This window comes from Thunnus albacares, chromosome 17 (assembly GCF_914725855.1).
Source record: "Thunnus albacares chromosome 17, fThuAlb1.1, whole genome shotgun sequence".
NCBI classification, from domain to species: Eukaryota; Metazoa; Chordata; class Actinopteri; order Scombriformes; family Scombridae; genus Thunnus; species Thunnus albacares.
The window spans coordinates 24,284,718-24,307,633 of NC_058122.1; the positions used below are offsets into that span (position 1 = coordinate 24,284,718).

Sequence of the window (22,916 nt, forward strand, 5' to 3'; positions counted from 1 at the left end):
ACTGTAGAAGTCTACCAGCAGGTGATTAAAGATCCCGAGACTCAACCAGAAATAACAGTTGCACATAAAAAGCAAGCAACGACACAGCCTGTGTGTGCATAACACTCCGCTGTGTCTTAAATCTGAGACTCAACAACAAACACAATTGGAAGTGACATTGCCAACAGAGCAGATAAATATGAGAGCTGTCAGATGTGCGCGAGCCTACAAAGGAATCTACGGCAAATGTGCCATGGCAGGGGCGAGGAATCAAACACGACACCGCCGGCAGTAAAATGAGTTAAATTTTCCATTTTTTAATGCCCATAAAGTCTCTGTATAGTTTAGTATGCATGTGAAGCTCAGGAGACTACTTCTAAATTTGTTACACTGTACATTTCACCAACCAAGACCACGGCAAGAACAATATGGATTTCGATAGTTTAACTGAGGTAATGAAAGAGAGCTGAGTTGTTGATGGATGGGTTGGAGAATCCTGATGAAGGGATTAGGGACGGAGGGTTGAGGTGATGGGGGGAAGAAAGAGGGCGAGGGTTGAGGGAATGAGGGTTGAGGGTCGACGATGGATGTACAGTATTTTGTCAATTAGACGATGACGGCTGATGGTCGGAAGGTAGGAGGGAACAAGGGGGAAGGTCGAGACTCTGAGTGGGGGAAGCTGTCTCGTCAGTCCATTGAGAGGGACTGAGACAAGAGGGGAGAGGAACGGATAAAATGTGCCTAAAAAATCTGTTGTGCGGAAGTGGGACGTGTATGAAACTTCATCTAAATGACATAAATGTATATACAGATTCTGACCATCATGGCTCCAATAGAACAGAATCATTATCTCTTTATCTACAGCTATCTTATGTTCCTCACCTGTTTTAGACACAATCAGTTGATCACCAACTTTGTTCTAGACTTAAATATCTCAATAACTAGTCATAGTCACAGAGAATGAATCCCATTGAATTTTGTGAGCCTGTGACTAATATCTCAGTAATACTAGCAGGTTTATGAGGTTGACATTTTTTGGTTTTGAGTGAAATATCTCAACATCTGTTGGATAGAATTCTATGAAATTTGGTGCAGATATTAAAGGTCCGCAGAGGAGGAATCCTAAAGACTTTGGTGATCATCTGGTTTTTCCTTTAGTGCCACCATGAGGTCAAAGTTTCACTAGTCAATTATTCAAATTTCAGTAATTCAGTGACATGGTATGACATGTACAAGATGGATTAGCACGTAATGTTGTACGTTGTTGTAATTCATGGTTCCCAGATGAGGAATCCTCCCTGATGTTTCCTCTTAAATATCTCTTTTTCCTCTGAAATATCTTGTATTGGATTTATATTCAGCAGGTGGACAGAAATATGACTCCAAATGAATGATAATGTTGCTCCGTTAATGCTGGAGAAACTGAAAACATAATGATATGTCAATGTTGTGGTCATAAATTCATTGAATGCAGGGTTAAGTAGAAGGGAAACTGGCAACAACAAAAAAAAAACAATTGGAACACAAAATAATCTGCAGAATATGACATATTAATGAGATATAACAGTGTGACTGTCGCTTTAATATCGTTTGAAATGCATCATGAACTCTGTCCTTCATGCACCTGGAACATTTTAAATCAGAAAATCGATTGACTTGAAAATGCTTTGCCGTTCACACACTGTGCTTTAACGTCTCCCCCGTGGAGCGAACGTCTCTGATTCCTTGATGAGTTGAGGGTTAGCGGGGTTAATATAGTTTTAAGTTGCCGCGCTGCCTGAAAGTGTTAATGATATGACCTGAAACCGAAAAGAGCTCTCCAAGGAGAACGTGGAGAGAGATAAAGATTTATGACAGCGAGATATGAAGCGGAGGAGATGATTATCACTTGTTGGCGTTAGGTAATATCTAATCGCTCCATCGCCCTCTTCATCTTCACACAGATAGGCACACATAAGCTCACACACGGAGCATTCATTATGAAGGTCTTTTATGCGTGAGTCATGACTTTTCTCTCGGGAACTGATTATCCCTTTTTTCTCTCATAATTCGCCCTCTGTCCTGACCCGTTCCAGCTTAATTGACAATGAGTGATTCTCTAAAAAAAAGTTTGGTATTCAGCCTTTTACCTCCACCTTCGTTTTTTTCAAGATCAGGACTTAATATCTGCTAATATCAACCTTTAAAAAAAATAAATAAATAAAAAGACTGGATGGCGTGACAAACAGGTCTGTCACGCCATCCATTTTCAGATTATCATTTCATAAGGCTGATGATCACTGTGTTGGCGTGGGTGGATTTTTACTCAGCAGCTTCAAGGTGTCAGTCTGTAAAACCTGCTATGAAACCTGCCTCTGTTTGCTTTAAAGGGGGGACGTGTCATGCACATTTTTCCAGGTCTGTATTTTTATGCAGGGGCTCTACTGGAATATATTTGCATGATTCACAGTTCAAAAAAACTCCTTATTTATCTGATACTGGCTATTTATGCAGCCCCTCAGTTCAGCCTCTGTCTGAAACCGGCTGTTTTAGCTTCTGTCTCCCTCAGACAACATTTACATAAAGCAGGTTTTCAAGCAAAAATGACACGTGTGCACAGCAAATATCTCCACATTAAAATGCCCAAACTGGTAATTCGGCTGCTTCTGTGGACAGAGAGGTTGAGCACAGGTCATTCAGATCATCATCATCATCACTGGACCTGTATTTCGTGTTGTTTATTCGTCACGTCCCGACAATAATGAGGCTGTTCAACATGTTTCTTCTTCGTTCTCTTCCAATGAAGAGACACGCTACTGCCACCGTCTGTTTTTTCAGTGATATGACAGCGTTTCTACAAAGCTCTGTTTTCCCCGTACACACGCTACGATGCCAAGCCAGTATTTTCACATTCACGCGCTCTGGAGGCCATTTGGAAAATAGATAGAGGGCCAAAACCGAGAGGAAAAAAGACGTATTTACGAATATAAACGGCTCAGTGTGGACATGGTCTGAGGCCCCCCCCCCCCTCCTAACGAGCCCACTCTGTCCTGATTGGTTATCTCATGGAAGCCTCTGCCGACTCCGGAGGCCGTGTAAACCCTGGATGTATTAAGAGAGCTGGATAAGTCGACGGAGCTCAGCCCTGCTGCCAGTTTTTCCTAGTGAAGCGAAAAAATCCCCAAAAGCATTTTCCCCATTATAAAAGAGAGGTCTATAAAACTGTGAACACCTCAAACTGCAAATAAGGTCAATTAATACTCTTTGTATTATGACTTTTTAATCTGTGAAGGTTTTCTATCTGTGAAACTTTGCTAGAGCCTAGAAAAGCTCTAAATTAACATTCATTAAGTTATGCTAATGTAAAGTCTCAGGCGGGACCAGTGGTAGAAACACTACTTTAGTCGGCTACACAACGTGGAAGCTTCTACTTCAACTTTTTTGGCTCATGTGCCAGGTGAGCAATTTTCCTTTGATCATGTGCCATCTTTGAGTCTGGTATCCACTTCCTGTAATTCATTCATGACGTAAACAAACAGTGGTAGTATGATTTCACTCAAAATGTCATCTTAAATACATTCATACATGTTTGAGCCAAAATCAGATCCGAAATATGCGAGTGGACAACGCGAACAACTCGTGAAACAACCTGAGCAAAGACTACACAACTGGCGGCCATTTGTGGACGTGCAAACGGAGCGATCAAAGCAGGCTGAAGCCCTGGTTCTTGACTTGCAGGAAGCAGTTTTACTTATGTTCACCTCATGTTTTGGAACTTTGACTATGTTTAACATGGACGTCTGACATCATAAAAACATGTGATGTCCCCTTTAAGGAGTTCCTCATTGTAAAATAAATGTCATTATGGCTTTCAGTGGAGTGTTTTAACATCCCACGAGGGTCTAAACGCTGTTTCAAAGCCTTTTCTAACATGACAAGAATTAAATTCGACAGAAGAAGAGGGATTTTTTTTTGGCATAAAAAAAACGTGGAATAGGGCCTAATCCAAGTACGTTGGATACCAGGCTTTCGGCGACTTCAGCCAAAAAAAAAAATCCTGGCATCGATATCACGGTTCAACCCCACCTACATCCTCTCTGCTCTCCATCATCCAACCCTGTGAGTTCACACCTTTGATTTCACAGCCATCTCCCACATTCAACTCCTTTCCTCGCCGCTCTCCCTCACCGTTCTTACGTCTCCCTGCTTCATTAAAATACAGTAGATCTGCTCTTGTTCTCTTCTTCCTCACTGTCTTTCTTATTCATGTCTTTTCTTCCTCCATCTAATGAAACCCCTCTTACCTTACTGCATCCCTCTTGTCCTCCCCCCCCCCCCCCCCCCCCTCTCTCTCTCTTTCCCCTCTTAGTTTTCTCTATCTCTGATTACTCAGCAATATGCAAAAATACCGATTGTTCTCCTCCATGTGTTATCATGTCTTCTTCAGGTACATCTCCCAGGTTGGTCAGCTTTCTCACAAGACTGTGCCAACCTTGCTCCTTGTTCTTTCTATGCCTTTGTCTCTGTATTCATCAATTCCTTCCAACAATTAGCTTTCAAGCCCCCCCCCCCGCCCCCGTCCCCCCCCCCGTCTTTTTTCCTCCCCTGTCAGCTTCTCTCGCTCTCCGTTCCGTTTAATTTCGTCGTTTTTCTTTCATTCCTTCAGCACTCCTCTAAACTGTCAGAAATAGCTTTATATAAGAGGCCTCATCAATTTTAATTTACATTAAAGAGAGGCTTTTTAACCTTTTTTTTCCCCAAAGCTTTAAAAATCCATTTTATAGCGCTGTAGCAACATTAAAAAGGTGTAATCACTCAGGTACTGCAGTTAAACATATTTTATAATTTATTTACTTATTTATTAATCCTTTTAACTACCATGTGGGATCTTTTTCAGATTGTTAGATTTCCTTTATAGTGTTTCTCAACCTAAAATTTATCTATAAAGATATTTAACAAAAAAAAAAGCATATTTTAATGCTTTTGCTCCACTACATTTATCTGATGGCTGTAGTTAGTATTAATTTAAAGATTTGACATGCAAAATAAGATAAATCAATGTGGGTTTAACAACACAAGAAAGCATGAAGTAGTGCGGCTGATATTTAAAACTCTACTTACAGTTTAATGCATCAATAATCATAAAATACAAATGAATCATCATCTGTCGCTGGTTGTTACAGTGTAACAAGGCTCTGTCCCCTGAGTTTATTGTGTATATTAGCGGGTGACACAATCTGGATGTCGTGTCTGTTAAAATTTTACAGTTTTCTGCACACTCGTCTGTCATCTCCGTCTTTCTTCGTGACTGTGACAAAAAAACAGAAGTTTGCCCGCTAATAAGCTTTCAAAACTTGGAAGCTGAAACCCTTCCAGAGACTCAGTGTTTGTCACACCTGGTCCTGATCTCAGTGTGTTTGTTTGAGCAGAAATCAAAACACAGACAGAAGACATATATTCTCCAAACAGAAGAAAATGGCCACTTAAACAAGCCGTTTCGCTTCACATTCATGCTTAAAATTGTCTTTTCGGGAGATTGAGTCAATGATTCTGGCAAGAATGACAATTTTCTGTGAAGGAGTTTCATTTATTTCAGGTATTGCTTCAGGTAAATGTTGCTCCGCTGGTATCAAATAAAAGAATATTCTTGGAGCAAGTTGCATTATACAACCTGTGCTGCTATGTTTGTTTTTCAAAAGGAATAAGTCTTAACATCAGCCTAAACAACATGTTATAATAGATATTCCTTGCCAGACACTGTTCTGTTAGAGTAATAACTTCCCTTTTATTTTTCATTTCTCGTCGCACCCCTTCGTTTTCTACTCTCCCTTCTTTCTTCTCGTCGTACTGGACAGCTGGTCGTTTAGCTCTCGCTCAGCGTATCTGAGGAAAACTCTGACATTATGTGTCTAACACTTTTTTTTTTTTTCCTTTCACAACATGGCTCTGATTCCCCCTGAGTGTCTCTCTCTCTGCTGCGTCTCGCTCACACACACACACATGCACAGGTCCATTAACAGTTTAAGGTTGCCTCATTATACTTGATTTGCATTCAAAGTGAAATGAAAACAACTTGACACGTTTTGTCTTTGCAGTGTTCAGATCTGAGGTGGAAAAAGTTTTCAGAGCTTTGTGTATAAATCTATAACTATTGTAACAAATAAACATTATTTTTTACTGTTCATGGCTTTTAAACTTATTATAATCTGTAGTTAAAGTAAAAAAAAAAACACATTTTCATTACATTCTGTTAAGGCTCTTTATAAAAACAGCAGCTTCTCCTCTGTGGTGTAGAAGTAGAGATTGTGTGCGACTAAGTCAGGTCCATTTGACATGATTAAGGCTCTTTTCACTTGGTCTAGACTCTTAAATTAATTTCCCTAGCAGCAAGAGTGCACTCGCTGCTTAAATAATTATCCAGCAACCACAACAACTGAAGGGAAGAGTTGTTGTTAATGAACAGATTTTTACTCTCTGTCTCTGGGTCGGGTCAATAGGGATGCTGGTAAAAAGGCAGCTGGATGAATCTTTTCTGCATGAGGTTAAAGTTTTGATTAGAAACCTGTACTATAGGTATAAACAATAGGTAGGTGAGTTGTAACCTTAATGTGAGGGCTGGTCTGGATTCCTGTACGGGAGTGTCAGGGTAACATTTGCCTTTTTAGTAAATAGTAATAGTATATTTTTCTTTATTTTCTAATCCAACAGTGAATTGATTTACTTACAAGTATTGTGTGTGTATCCAGAGCCTGATATGTCTTATTCCTCTGTGCTGTAGACCTCTGTTGTTGTACAAAAACTATTAAAAACACATCAATGAGCCACACGGCTGCACTGGGTGACATGTTCCTTCACCACAAAGATTACAGTCATGTTAGTTTATTTAAAAATGGCTCAAAAGACTAATAACAGCGATGGTGTTTTCATTCTCCTGAGAGTAGTTCTATAACCTCTTGACTTTGTACTATATTGTACCTTGTTAATAACTTTAATATAAAGTCAATAAGTTGTAATATGTAGGACAACAAGCTAGTGAAACACTGTAAACAGAATCACATTCCTGCACATGCTCAGTGGCATCTGCCTTACAAAAAACTACTCTCTGGAGACTGAAGCCGTGATCATTAATTTTAATCTTTGGAGCCGTTAACATGCCTAAACTCTTCGTGGTGAAGGAACATGTCACCCAGTGCAGGAATAAGATATATCAGGCTTTGGATACAAACACAGTACTCGTAAATAGATCAATTCATTGTTGGTTTGGCTCTGCACATGAGATTTGTTGACAAGAAAAATGTAGAAAATCGCCTTAAGTACAGTTCTTGAGTAAATGTACTCAGTTACTTTCACACCAGATGTTCCCTTGGTGTCTCTACAGCTCTCCCTGCTGATTGGTCAATCTTCCTGTGTGAATGTCACTGTCGTCTCTCTCTCTCTCGCCGTTTGTTATTCTGCTGTTTGGTGCCGTGTGGAGCTGTCCAGAATGTAGTGGTGCTGAAAATCCTGGTCCAGTGTGTAGAGCCAACACAAAGCCACCGGGGAGAGATCTGTTATCTTGCTCAGCTTGTACTTGTATACAGCGCTGCATCACTGATGCTCTGAAGTGGCTTCTTGGCGCTCTCAAGGGTGATGGCAAGAGCAGGAGAGTGTACAGTTTATCATCTGAAGAGCCGTTGTCCATTAGGAGTGTCTATATTGCGGAGGCTCAGTGACGAATGGTTTTGCTGTGAAGGGCTAGACCGATATATTTGTGATGGTATTGGCTTTTTTCACACAGCTTCAAGGCAATGAATTGGTAAAAACTGTAATTAATAAACTTAATTTCATCCTGCCTGAAAAAACTGAAATAACAAAATCGTTCCGTGATGTGAATTTCAATCGATTTAACAAAAAAATGAGAACAATGTGTGAGGGAAACACAATCAGGGCGTTAAAATTGTTCCAAGATATTGACAGACAGTGTAAAATATCAACTCTCAGCAGCTTCAAACAAGCCTCAGGTCCTCATAGAGCGCTGAAAACGCAGGGTTCGCATCTAATGTGCACTGTGTGGGTAGGTTTTTGGCAACAAAAGCGCTGTGGTTAAGGTAAGTGAAAAATTGTGTTTTTGGTTAAATATTAATAAACACATTGTGCTTCAAGTCACTGTGGATTTTTCTCTGTGTTGAACAAAGACCATAATCTTTCTTTAACCTTAACCAAGTGCTGCCAGTTCTTAAACATGACTATAAAAACACATTAAATAATGCTGTAATTATCTTTTGGTCGAGCAAAGATCAAACACACTGTCACTTAATATTTTACACATACGCTCAGTATTTTTTCAACTTGCCAGATATGTTAATTAACGTGTCGGGCGGCATCACGTTTCCGTCAAAACGTGTTTGCTGTTGCAATTTAGAAGTATGCAAACATCATTTCCAGGAGTCAGGGTTGAGTACAGGCTGCCTTGTTCATTACAGACGGCATAACAAACAGGCCACTGAGTCATTAAAACCTAACAGAGTTAATCCTCCAGGGAACATAAATTTGTTCAGCAAATTTCATGACAATCAGCTGGTTTTTGCAACGTGCAGTAGGTTACATTTTAGGGCTGAAGAAGTTACGAAATATGAGGAAATGAAGGGAAAGTTCATGGCAGTCTGCTCATCAGATGAGGATACGTCCTCTTGGGACATTTAAATTAATAAATGCACCAAAGTTCATGAGAACCTACACAGTAATTCAAAGTTTTGGATGTGTTAAAATATCAGATCAGAATTTGTCTGACATCTTCCATATTTACAGAGGAGTACTTTCTTCTTTTAGGGTTTTTTTCTATGTAGTTTTGTTATAAAAAGTGTTTCGCTTAATATTACCTCAACTATAATACTATTCAAAGTAGTACCTGTGACTGTAGTACTCCTGTAAGAGGCAAAGTAGTACTATACTCTCTGTCACTGTAGTACTATAGAGTGAAATACTGGTTTGTGTCTGGCGTGTTAGAAATCATCTAGTCAGGAAGTCTGAATGTCTGGCGAGAGTCTGGAGGCTGAAAATTAACAGCATTTATACATGAGGTGTCATCATGCGGTGAGGGTTAGAAGTGCTGTATGTCTGTAAGTGAAGCAGTCTGTTACCATGGAGACCAGAGTTTATTACAGTGATGTGAGAAGAAACTTCTGTTGTTTTTGCTTTGTCTTTGTTTTTCATCACCTTGTCTTCTCCTCCTTCCTCTCCCCCATGCAGTGTCTCTCTGGGAATGATGGTGTTGCCACTGGTGCCGCCCTCTCTGTCGCCATGACGATGCCATTCAGCCCCCTGTCCAGCGACGAGGAGCAACAAAGGATGCTGGGAAACAATCGACATCTCTACCCAGGGGCCGAGGACGAGGAGGAGGAGGAGGAAGAGGAGGAGGAGGAAATGGAAGAGGACGACCGTGACGAGGACGGGGAGGAGGAGAACGGCGAGCTGGAGGGGGAAGAGGAAGACGACGAGGAGGAAATGGTGGAGGAGGTCAGGCGAGGAGGAGGCCTGTCGCGGGGGGGAAGGGGTGAGGGACTCAGGCAGTCAGGTAAACTGGCCGGACGACCCGCCGGGGACAGACAGATCCGGCCAGGGAACCCCGTGCACACCACAAACCCCTATTCGTCCAACCCGGGGCCCACGCACCAACAGCCAGCCAATCAGATACAGCAGCAGCAGCAGAGGAGGCTGAAGGAGCGCAGCGCCAGCACCGTGCCATCTGAGGACGCCCACATCGCCATGATGGTGTTTCGCATCGGCATCCCAGACATAAAGCAAACGGTCAGTGCTGTCACCGCAAACACCCACAGAATCTGCCAACATCATGGCTGACGGGTTAACTTCACAAAGGGCCTCGAACCGACCCCGCTTTTTTTTCCTTTTAGTTTCAACACCAAAGTTTTCTGAATACAGACGTGATGTAAACCACTTCTCATTATCAAAGAGTAAAAGCTCTTGGTTTTTCATATGCAGTAAGTGCGCACTCATAAAAAGTACACATTTTTCAAAAAAAAGACTAGTCTAGGTGTAGCTGCTTTTCAAAACCCAAATGAGTCAGTTGGTTTTGTTTTTAAAGGGGCACTCCACTGATTTGTTTTATGCATGAAGTTCAGTTTACTTGTCAAGGAGAGGAGACCGATGTGGTTCTGGAGGAGCTTTTCAAAGTTTAAAAAGTCTCAACTTGAGCTCACAACTTTTCAAGTCTGTCTTAAAACAACAAACCGCTGTAATCATTCCTCCTGTTCATACATACCCGTCCATTACAACGTAAGCGATGCCAAAATCCACAGTTTCTCGTTTTGAGCAAAAAAATTATTCAAACATGAAGATAATATGAGGCTTCAGCAGTCTGAGTTAGTCAAATAAAGTGGATATTCTTCCACAGTTACAGTCTTTTCAGTAAAAAAATTCCCTCTTCAGTGTTTTCCTGTTGAGCTGCAGTGGAAGTATAGTAACAAAAAGACAGAAATTTGGCACTAAAAAGACTGTAACATTGACACATATTGACCTGATTTGACTCATTTGGACGGCTGAAGCTTCATATTAATAAACTCAGGTAAACTTTTAAATACATTTTTACATTTTTTGATCAATGGGCCTCATGCAAGGATATTTTCGTTAGTTTTTGTCCTAAAACTCTATTACTTTTTTCTGTGAGGTTACGAGTGCTCCAAGCCGGATTCAACAAACTCTCTTAACTGCCTGAACTTGTCGTAAATCGCTTGTGTCAGCCTCATGAACGCCACCTGTTCATGAGGAGGTGCACGTTTGTGAGATGTGATCACTTAGCATAGTCCACGCCCCTAAAATTGTCCATGTTCTACTCTACTGTTGTAGGTGAGTTTCATTCACAAAAAAAAAGGTCCCAAAGAGTAAAAACACTGCACAGCCTCCAGAAATGACTAAACAAAGACACATTTAGGAGTGTCAGTAGTAGGAGACGTGTCATTAGAGCAGCTCTGCACTGTGACAGAAATAAAGAAGGAAATGCTTTGACATGAAGTTAAATGCTAAAAAAACATCTCTCTAAAGCAAAGGGTGGTGATGGGAGGCGGTCGTGTGACAGTCACTGAGATATTAGCGGAGAATATTACAGCCTACAGTAGATGATGTTACGATGTCTGCTGTGATAGAAGATGATACTGGACAGAAAGCTGAAGAGACACACACAGAGAGGCAGCTGTCGAAGTTTCCTGCAACGATTGAAATGTAGAAGCTGCTGCGCCGAAATATGACAATAAAAATCATAAAATCTAAAACACCTTTGGCAGCCATGATGATGATAATATGACAAACAGAATATTAAGTTTAAATTAAGTTTGTTTTAGTTATATTTTGTTAATTTCGGTACAGTTAATTCAGATTAGGGCGTTATAATTGAAAGTCAAACAAGTGTGAAGAAAGGCAGAGATGATCTATGCACAACATGCACGACATCCACGTCTGGACCACTCGTACATTTTTTTTCGTACCTTAGAGAGAATTTTAAGTACGAGAAAACTGACGAATGACACAAATTAAATCACTCGTATGTGCGTTTTAAGAACAAATCTGTTTGTACGAGAGCTTCTTGCATTGTTTTACAACAGACTAGACTGTGTTACAGCTATAGAGTTTGAAAGAAGTGGACATTTAGGCCACAGGTGGTGTTGAGTTGCATTATGGGAATTGTAGGATCCGGCATGTTTGGGGCTTGACCCATACTAGGCACTAAATATCTCGGCCTTTGCTGCTTGGATTCTGATTATTCTTATATTAATCTTTCTCTTGTGCTTCCCCAACTTGATGGAGGAGTGATACTAAATTGCCGGACTACCTCTTTAACGTACATAGCGTTAAGACGTACCAGAGGACTCAGGGATCTCTAGCCTAGAGTGTTCGTTTGATGTCGTTTTCGTGAGTTTTCGTAGAGTGTCAAAGGGCAAAAGTCTGAGTGAAAAGTCCATCTGAAAAACTGATGAAACGGCCTTCACCTTCACTTTGAGGATGTAACGACAAGGCGGCTTTCATGACATCTTCAAAAGAAGTGTTTGTACCCTCAGGCTTTCTGTAGGACAATTATGCTTCTGTACTGATATTTTGCAATATGGGACCTGGAGCTTTGAGGAGTGATATTAGGTGGGAGGGATTCGTGTTTGGCGTCCGTGAGCGTGTGACGGTACGTGCGGTCAGTTCAGTGGAAACCTGCAATGTACAATGCTCGAGAAACAGTGCCAGTCTGGGAGGATTGGGCGTATTACGTCAATTAGATTCTCTCTCTTTCTCTTTCTCTCTCACTGCATCACCAGCGAAAAAAAAAAAAAAAAACACAGAGAGAATTGCAAATACTCGTCAGCAAAGTGACTGATCTGAGAGGGAGACAGAGACTTTCAAGGTGACCCAGCTCCGGAGAGCAAAGAGAGAGAGAGAGAGAGAGAGAGGGAGAGAGAGAGAGACAGAGCATAGAAGAGCAATCGCTCTGCTGATAATATGTGGGCAAGAATTAGATTTTAAAAACACTACAAGCAGGTAAAAGGATTCACAGAGAGTCAAAGAGAGCGAAGGGAGCGGCTTAATGTCGCCGAAGAGGGTTTTAAACGGTGCGATGAAGCGCGCCGTGAAAAGTGCGCCTGGTTTTTTTTAAGAGGGTCATCCAGAATCACGATAGATCCATCCACCACCCATCCGCTTTCCATTTCCCAGATGCGAGTCTTACATCACATCGGCGAGAAAAGCTTCCATCAGAAGTGTGTCTAAATTGGCTTCACGGGCTGGAAATGCAGCTGCCTCCACCGTACAGTACGTCAGTCTCCCACTCTTGAAAATTTAGGCAATCATCAGTGCCAGACGCCCAGGCATTTTTTTTTTTTCTCCCCCCCTTCTGTGTTTCTCTGATGAGTGATCTATTCAAGTGAATCATGAGGAGTAATTCAATTGTTTTGATAATTGAATTACAAAGAAAAGGGAATTAGGGATGTAAGGCTGCATCCATGTGTGTGTGTGTGTGTGTTTTGTGCTGGAAAGGAAGAGAAGAAGAAACAGGAGGAGTAAAAAATATTTTTTAAAAACAGAGAAAATGGAGGAGTGTGTATCTTTGCTCACTGCCAGATAAAAGCTGAACCAGACCGGCTTTGTGTTCGACAAACAGAAGGCCGCGTTCCTCAGACATTAGCTGTCTGTCCTCTTTTGTCCTCTCTATTAAGCCACCGAGGCCTGTGCGACGCGTTCACAGAAACCTTTATAAATCATCAGCCGGGATACGACTCCGAATGAAATAAATGTATTTGCCGGTGCCTGTGCGTATGCGTGTCCATATTTCATATTTACCATCCCAGTGCACAATAAATGCCTCGCTTGACGCTTCTTTCTGCCTCTTGCTGCTGTATTTGATTTATTATTGATCTGTGCATGGGTGTTTTTCAGCAGTGTGCTTGATTCAGTGTTTTTTTTTTTTTTTTTTTTTTTTTTTTAAATCCGACCATAAATAATTCACCGCTGCCTATTTATTATAACAAATCGACATCAAAGTTTAATTGTGAAAAGATGGATAAATGGGAATGTTCACTCAAGGGTCTAAATTGCTGCGGTCCCAGATAGAGATAGAGAGCAAACCAGTGGTGGAAGATGTATTCAGATCCTTTACTTAAGTAAAAATACTCCATTACAAGTAAAAGTCCTGCATGAAAAACCCTACTTAAGTAAAAGTACAAAGTTTTGGCAGCAAAAATATTCAAGTAAAAGTATTTATTTCATTTCTCTGACTGATATATTATTATATTACTACTACTACTACATCTTCATCATAGCTAGTTTAGTCCAGTGGTTCCCAACCTAAGGGTCGGGCCCCTCCAAAGGGTCACCAGATAAATCTGAGGGGTGTGGTGAGCTGATTAATGGGAGAGGAAAGAAGAAAAAACAAAGTTCTGATACACAAATCTGTTGATTTTTGGTGAAATATTGGATCATTTGAACATTTATTGAAATGAAAGCATGTGAGAAGAACAACTCATAGACATGTGAAATGTGACCCCGACTACACACTGCTTTATGTAAGACGTCAAAAGCTAAAAAGGTTGGAAACCACTGGTTTCATCTTTAACAATGTGTTGTATTTTAAAAGCTTGTTATATTATCTATTGTGTCAAATCTTCATCTGAAAAGTAACTAAAGCTGTTAAATAAATGTAGTGGAGTAGAAAGTACAATATTTGACGCATATAAATAAAGTGGTGTACAGTACTTGAGTAAATGCACTTAGTTACCACTGAGATAAACTGAGGTAAAATGGGCTCGTAGAGGTGAGTGTTTGGACATCGAGGCAGAAGGAGATAGAAGAAGGTGGATGAAGTAGAGACAAAGTAGATAAAAGCACAATGAAGAAGATAGAGATAAAGGTAATGGAGGCAGACAGAGATCGAAGTGGATCAGAGCGAATAGACGTAGACAGAAGGTAGCTGAGAAAGACGGCTGAAAAGACATTAAGGCAGATAGAAGAAGACAGTTAGATAGAAATAGATCCAGGTGGATAAAGTGAAGCCGACAGAAATAAATAAAGGTGGAATGAGACTGATAGGAATAGATATAGAGAGAGTACAGATGCAGCCGTTCAGTGCAGCAAACTACTGCTGATCGATGCCTGTAAGCTGTGTTTTATGTTCATTTTCTAAATCTTTAAGTTTGACCTCATTTTCACATCTTCCAAAACATGTTAATGTTTTATTATATAACTTTTTAAATCTACATGACAGGGAGACAAGTCCCCTGAAACAGCATTTACAGTAACAGACGTTAAAAATCCCAACGATTTGTCTTAATGTCTTATAAAGAAGAACTCAAGATTCATCAAAACACATGTATACATACAGTATATATGTATATACAGTATATATGTGTGTATGTATGGGTATACAGTGTAGGTACATGATTATCTTTCTATATTCTTCCTTTTGTAGTTTATTTAGCTATTTTATCATATATAAGCAAATTTAAATCTGAACATGCATATATATATATATATAAAGTTATGACCTTCTGTCAGATTTGCTCATTACTTTACAAAGAGTATGTTACTCTTTTTGTTAAAAATAGAAAGACCTGTACACATATATAAATACATTTAAGAAGAAACTGCATTAAAAAGGTTAATAAACTTCTAATTTCATCATTTGAGGAAAAATTCACCTTTTTCTGTGATTTTTTTTTTAACAGGACAAATTTAATTTATGCAAATCTTTTGGATTTATGTGAGTGTGGCAAAGACAGGGGAATTAAATAATGAGTATATATTTTTAAGCACTTACAAGCCCACTTTATTGACTATATTGACTATTTATATGCTATTTTTAATACTATTTTAGCACTAGCATTGTTCATAACTTAAGCGCTGCAGAAAGCTTTCTGAATCCTCACATTCTCTCAACTAAGACAACACTTCGTTAGTGACAAAGTGTCTATCTGTGGAATCATATTCATTAAACCGCCTGACAGACGAGGACGCGCTGATGGATCTATATGAAATTTTTACTAAAAAAAAAGCGAAACAAAGATCCAATATATGAGTCTAACTTTATAGTATTTTTATTTGTTTCCTTCTCATCTTTCTCTTAAATTGGTCCACATGTTTAGTTTGACTCAGCGTGAATTGATGAGGAACATAAACCGGCGCCGCTCAGACATGCAGATAAACATTAACATATGAAAGAAGTAAAACATGACCTTATAGACTTCCTGCCAACATGTACTCACTCAGTACATTTTTGTCTTCCTCCCCGAGGTCACGAGAGTTATAACCCACCATCGCTCATGACATTTACTCTCTCCGCCTCCCACTCTCATCTCTCATCTCGTCCTGACTCACCCTCTTCAGGCCATTTTTTCACTTGGCTTCCCTCTCTCTCATTCACACCCTGCACTTTTCACAGCAAAAAACCTGATCACCCCCCCCCCCCCCCCCCCTTCTGGTTCATCTCCTGCCTTCCCTTCCTTCTCAGCTCCTCCTGCTCTCTCTTGTGTTGGGTAATATCCCTTTACGCTCCCAGTACATTAGGTCTGTTCTACATGTCAGCTAATTCACCCTCTATAAACTCTAATTGCCCGTTAATTGTGTTGTAATGAGACGAGGGAGTGACTGTAGCAATGCAAATGTTATGAATTGAGAGAGGAGGATTTTTAGTGACATGCAGAAATGCACAAACACATGTATTTAGTGTTATATTTACCTTTTTATCAGCAGCCACGTAGCTATTTTTTAACATAAGGTAGCATATATTACTAACGAGCGTTGTGTTCCACTGGAATTATGCGCTTTGATTAGATAATTATCTACACTGATTGACTTTGAAACAGCAGTTTATGTTATGGTTCCAGTGGGGCCGCTGGTGATTAGAGCCTGAACAAATTTTTTTTTTTTTTTTTTTGGATCTGTGTTTTTTTGGACTGTCACTGCTGTTTCAGATCAGTTAACAAAACTACACCGAGGAAGAAATTCACAGTTATTACGCTTGTAATTTCCAATCGTCGTGGGAGGACAGATTCAGTTTTATTTCATTGAATCTTTTAATAGGAAAAAGGGTTTTATGCTTCTTTTTAATTTCCATGAGTAGAGAGGAAATAATGCATATATATATATATTTAAAGTAAGTAAATGCTGGTTTTCTCTCTCAATGCTTTCAATATTTTCAGGCAGCTGTTTCACATCAGTAAACAAACTAAAAAACACAGAAGAAGAAATTCAGAGGTGACACTGGTGTAATTTTCAATCATCACAGGAGGTCAAAGGACAACTTAACTGTATTTTTTGAGGCTGATATATCAGGTAATAATCTTTTTTAAACATTAAAATATCATTTCTTTTTACATCGCAACACATGCAAACACGTTCGGCGAAGACCCCTTGAAGTACGTCACAAAGCGTCGTGATAAAGATGTGTTTGAAGCGGGATATTTTGTCACAAATAAAAACAAGAGAGGGAGCCTTTGAATGCATTAAAAAAAAAAAAAAAAGACAAAATGTGTTTTTTATTGTAATGATGTACACAGAAAAAGGCTTTGACAGGCAGTTACTCCGGATTGCAATGTGTTTCGAGCTTGGCGCTCGTCCTCAGGCGGCGTCGAGTCTGTTGCAATCCAAAGTAGCTGCCAGTCCAAACCTTATTTTGTGTTACATATTGAGAAGATAAAACGTTTCTCATTTTTCTACATTCAGTGGCTCCCTCTCCTCTCCTCTCCCTCTCCTTTTTTTTTTTATTCCTTTGTGTTATTAATGAGCTCAGAACACTGTCAGCTGTAGTCCTCGCTAATGCCGTCAGACTTTTTAGGAAGAGGTCAGTGTTTGTCACTCAGTCTCTCATGAAAACATTTTCCATGACGCTCAGAGGAAAACATCTGGTGAAAACGTCCCTCCTTCCCCCGTGGTGGGATTTACCTTTGGTGCTTTGAAACGCTGTGCAAGTCTTGTTACGGGGAGATCTTTCTCAACACTGCTGCCAGTCAGGACTGGTGCTGCTGCTGGTGGTGCACTGACAAGACATTTGTTAGTGGTGAGAAGGGATTCAGGCCAAAAAAAAATAAAAAGTTAGGTAGTTAGTTGTTTTAGGTCAAGGAGAAATTCAGTTGGATTGGATTTTATCATCTCACGCTGCGGGAGAGAGACAGATAGAATTGCTAAAGTTATTTTGCACTGTGACGGTTGATGTCCTGTCCCATTTTTATGCACTGCTGTGTCACCTCTGGCCAACTGGAACTGTGTTGAAGAAAAAACTTCCCGTTAAGCAACGTTTTGGTGATTCGCAGGTCAAAAGAAACTTAATCTGGTGAAATTATTTTAGAGGACTAAGTGACATGTAGCTCTTGTCTCAGCAGCATTTAAATGACTATATTACTGACTCGCTTCACATTGAAATATTGTCATGGAAACGCTGTTTTAACATGTACTGTATGTCCACACATCCTTTGACCTGCAAATCACCTACTTAGTGATTACTGACGGTGGTGGAAAGTACATTTACTTTATATACCTCTATTCAATTACATTTATTTGACAGCTTTGATTACTGGTCACTTTGCAGATTATGATATAACATAAAAAAAATATGATCAATTAATAAAATATGACTTTGTAGATTAAAGTAGCCGACGGTATGAAAAGTAATTATGATTAGCCGCAACATTAAATTGCTGCTAACGTGTGAATGCATCCAGTAATGTAATATATATGATTAATTAATATGTTTTTGCTGCATTTTGCACACATCTGTACTTTTATTTAAGTAACATCTTGAATGCAGAACGTCTACTCAAGTGCAGAATAGTTTTTTACATTGTAGTTTTGCACGATTATTTTCATTATCCATTGATTTGCTGATTAGTTTTGCGATAAATCGTTCTATAAAACTATAAAAACAGTGAAAATGTTTGTCCCGGTTTCCCAAAATCAAAGGTGACGTCTTCAAATTGCCTGGTTCGTTGGACCAACCCCAAAAAATGTTCAATGTCACTTAAAAAGTTCCTCACAAACAACAAGCTGACTGGAGAATGTTTGATATATTTGCTTTAAAAACGACTGAAACAATCAATCAATTATTTAAAGTTGATTGACTGATTGATTTATCAACTAATTGTTGCAGCTCTATAGTTTTTTTATGGTAGTTTTACTTAAATAAAGTATCTGAGTAGTTCTTCCACCACTTGTGAGTCCCTGAGTTGACTGCGGTGCTTGATGCACTAATCATTCCTCTTCCACTGGTGGCTGATAAAAGAGGCTGTGGTCCATTAACTCACTTGCGTGCACAGCCAGAGAGTCATATCTGTGTATCACAAGTTGTTGATATGATCCTGTTCCAGCAGGAGGTCAAAGCACTTTTGTGTCTCTCGGTTTTTATTAGATTGTCGGACTCACGCGCACGCAACCGAGCTGGCATTTGCCTGCCGAGCGCATTAAACAGCGTGAAACAAATGAGTTCTTCTCCGCTGTTTGACTTGAGCTGAATTCTTGTAAACTCTCAAGTATATAACAAGGAGCCCTCAGGCAGGATTTGGCCTCGCAAACACTTTCACGCTGACATACAGATACAAATGCTTAGATTGAAGCGCCTAGTTAAGATACGTGACCCGGTCAGGCTACAGACAGACAGTGTCTTTCTGCAGCGGTGGAGAGATTGTACGTTAATGAACGGGTGAGCCCACATGGAGACGATGAAGAAAGGGAGGGATGACACAAATGCTTGAGAGAAATTAATTTGCTCTTCTTATGAACTGCTGTGGAGAGGAAGAGGGTGGCTGGAGTGGCTGAGAGAGGCAGAAAGAGTGTGAGAGAGGAGAGAGAAGTTGACTTAAACGGCGACATGGCTGACGTGTGTGTGTTTGGTGGTGTGGTGGTGGTGGTGGGGGGTGGGGGGGGGGGGGGGGGTTATTTCCCCATAGATCTCATTAAAGACTTCTAGTCCCCCTGCACTTGGCCTGCAGAAAAAGGCCAGAGGGACAGTGATAGAGAGAGCAAGAGAAAGAGACAGAGAGAGAGAGGAGAGAGAGGAGAGACTCCTACTTCTGCATAGAGAAGTGACAGAGCTGTTAAGAGAAAGATGGCGAGAGAGAAGGATGGAGGATAAGATAGAGATAGGCAGAGGAAGATAAAGAGCAGCATGGACAGAGTGAGTGGGCGTATGTGAGTGGGAAAGTGTGATCACAGCTTTAGGAGGCAAGACAGAATTTTTTTTTTTTTTTGGTCTGCATAATGATAAAAAACCACCTCTTGAAACAGAAGAGCTTAAAGCATAAAACTTGCAGCATTAATGTAACACTGGGAATCATTTTAAAAGTTAAATAAAAGCGGCAACATAGAATATATTTGTTCTGTTTTTTTCCTAAATGAGATGAGACGACGGACACTTTCAACAAGATATTTCTGTGCAGATTCAATTAAAACTCAAAAGACAAACAGTGGTGGGTTGGTATCTAATTAACGATTCAGTCAACATGTTTTTAAGTTGCAAACTGTAGCGATGAAGGATTAAGTCTTTGGCTGGGTTTTGAGTGTTGATCCTGATTGATCTTATTTCATTGACTAATTGCAGCTTGTTAGATGAAAATATTGTCAGTATCAGCTGCTGGCGCTCGGTGTATCAGAGCTGTGCCAATTTCACCAATGAGCACTGATTAGGCAGAATGCTAGCATGAATTTAAAGGGGACATATCATGCATATCTTTAGGTCTATATTTTTTTATTCTCGGGCTCTACTGGAATATATTTGCTTGGTTTACAGTTAAAAAAAAACACTTATTTATCTTATACTGGCCCTTTATGCAGCACCTCAGTTCAGCCTCTGTCTGAAACAGGCTGTTTTAGCTCCTGTCTCTTTAAGGCCCGCCTCCTGATGAGTCCACTCTGCTCTGATTGGTCAGCTTCCACAAGCTTCCCCTTGGCAGAAGGATTGTATACAAACATGTTTGAGCCTGAATCCAATCTGAAATATGAGAGTGGACAACGTGAACGACCCGCGGAACAACGTTAACAACAACCTTAGCAGCAAATATTATAGAACAGACGACTGTTTGTGGGTATTTGCAGACAATGTGACGTCATCATGAGGAGAAAGTGTTCAGAGCAAGTTGATGCCCCGACTTTTAATTTCTTTACACATGTTCACCTCAAGTTTTGGACCTTTGACCATGTTTAACATCTGACGTCATAACAGTATAAAAATGACAGACAATCACAAAAAGCATGATATGTCTCCTTTTAAAGAAAAAAAAATCTTGGCCTTTATACTTTTATATTTTGGCACTGAAACGATATTGTCATTGTCCTACAAACCAACCACTCAGTGTCCATTTATCCTCAATGATTTACAATCAGAGCTCTCTGCCCACTAGAGGGCACTCTGAACACTCAACTTCAACTGCACCACTACAGATTTATAACAAGTTACGAGACTGTCTGACACTATGAAGACACCACCAACTGTGCTGTGAGACAGTCAACCTGCATTACAACATACATACAGTACAGAACCGTCTATTCTGTGGGCATATCGTTGGGAAAACTGTCTGTTTACAGAAGCAAGTTGCATGTCGAAGGCTTGATAAAGAGGAATCTGTGATCAGCTCTAATTGGCTTGCCAGTTAGAAGCTGGAGGATCAATCGTGTTCCTGGAGGTATACAGATCAATAAGCAGCATGGCTTCCTCGGTAAAGTCTCCCAACTATCTGAGGCATCTTGGAATGAAGGGAAATTTACAACAAGATTTCTAATCTCTGTTATTTTATGATAATTATCAGTGTTTTATAAGACGCTGACTCCTGAGTGATAACTGAATCTTTAACCGTCATTCTTCCCTGCTGGGATTGTGATTCATTTTAGAGTGTGTTTGCTTTGCATCCTTTGATGGGACTGTAAGTGCAGTGTGTAGGTTTGTTTGTGTGTGTGTGTGTTTGTGTGTGTGTGTGTGTCTATTTGTGTGAAACCTAATCTAATACAAACAGACACACCTCTTCATCCTCTACCTCTCTCATACTCAAAATCTTAGACATTCCCCTCGCTTTTACTTTCACACACACACACACACACACACACACACACACCTTCATGCACACGCACACGCTCACACACACACACACACACACACACACCCTCCCAGTACCCCATCTCCAAGGGAACACGGGGATGTCTCTATGGCAACAAGCAGCTTGCTCCACTAATGAACCGGTTGCCGTAGCGACCGGGTTGGCTGTGCGCGAACGGGAGACACTGAATAAAATAGAGAGAGAGAGAGAGAGAGAGAGAGAGAGAGAGAGAGGGGGAGAAAATGTTATGTTACTCCTCTGCACAAAACCCCCGTGCAGGGTTTTATCTCTTTCTTTGTAGGACACGCACACTCCGAAACGTGTGTGTGTGTGTGTGTGTGTAGAGAGAGAGATTAAGATGAGTGACAGTGACTGAGCGAATGTTCTGTGTTAGGAGAAAGTGTTGGCTATAGAGAGGAGCCCATGCAGTAATGCAGCAAGAGGCAGGGATCCTTGCAGCTGGCTGTAACTGTGTGGGCCAACCATCCTGCTGCCGCCTCAAGGTCAACCCACTCCACTGGAGAGAGAGAGAGAGAGAGAGAGAGAGGCTGAGAGCGAGATAGGGAGAGAGTGATGCCAAAAAACCTTCTGTCAGCCATCTGTGTAGTGAGTTACGTTCCACTTTGCTGACTGAGCTCTGAGCCGTTATACACTCGGCCATTCACGACCCCACCGGAGACACTTAAAGCTGCACCGAACTGCCATTCATATCCTGTCTGCCGCTAACCGAGGCCACACAGGGAATCACCCGCTTTACTCCGCCGCTGTCTCCCCCTGCTGGCTCAAAGATCCACTGCCACAGCGTTGGACTCCCAGCACTGTGTCCCAGTTTCTTACCACATAGTAACACTGGTGGAAGAAGTATTCAGATCCTTTGCTTAAGTAAAAGAACCAACACAGTAATGTAAAAGTACTGCATTACAAGTTAAAGTCCTTTAGCAGCAAAATGTACTTAAAGTGTTAAAGTAAAGGTGCTCATTTTGCAGAAAATTGGGGCTGTGACTGATGTATTCAATAAATTTAACAAAGTACATTGTTAATACTAACAAGTCAATGCATGAATAGCATTTTATTGTTGTAGCTGCTCGTGGTGGAGCTAGTTTGAACTACTTTGTCTTGAGATGCTAGATTAGGTAAGAAATAAGAAAACATAAAGTTCTGCTACATAAATTTGGATTAATTTTTCAGAACTTTCCTTTAATCTATGTGTTTTTTTTTTTGTGAAGTTTTACCTCAAACGGTTATTTATTTGAAACCATGTGAGGGGAAACGTCTCTTTGGTGGAACTGCAAACAGCTCATAGACATCTGAAACGTGACAAACAGACACAAACACACTCTGATTATTTCGTAAAGAGCCACGAGCCAAAAAGTTTGGGAACCACCGGTTTAAATTTAACAATCCAGTGTGATTTAT

General features: G+C 40.4%; 1 protein-coding gene across 1 annotated transcript in view; it reads left to right on the top strand.

Moving 5' to 3' along the window:
• The window catches only part of shank1 (SH3 and multiple ankyrin repeat domains 1), a 99,459-nt gene that overhangs the window by 23,037 nt on the left and 53,506 nt on the right, over nt 1–22,916 (top strand). The window contains 1 exon segment of the mRNA XM_044331472.1: nt 9,187–9,744. Coding sequence (XP_044187407.1) covers nt 9,238–9,744 — 507 coding nt within the window. The 5' untranslated portion in view covers nt 9,187–9,237.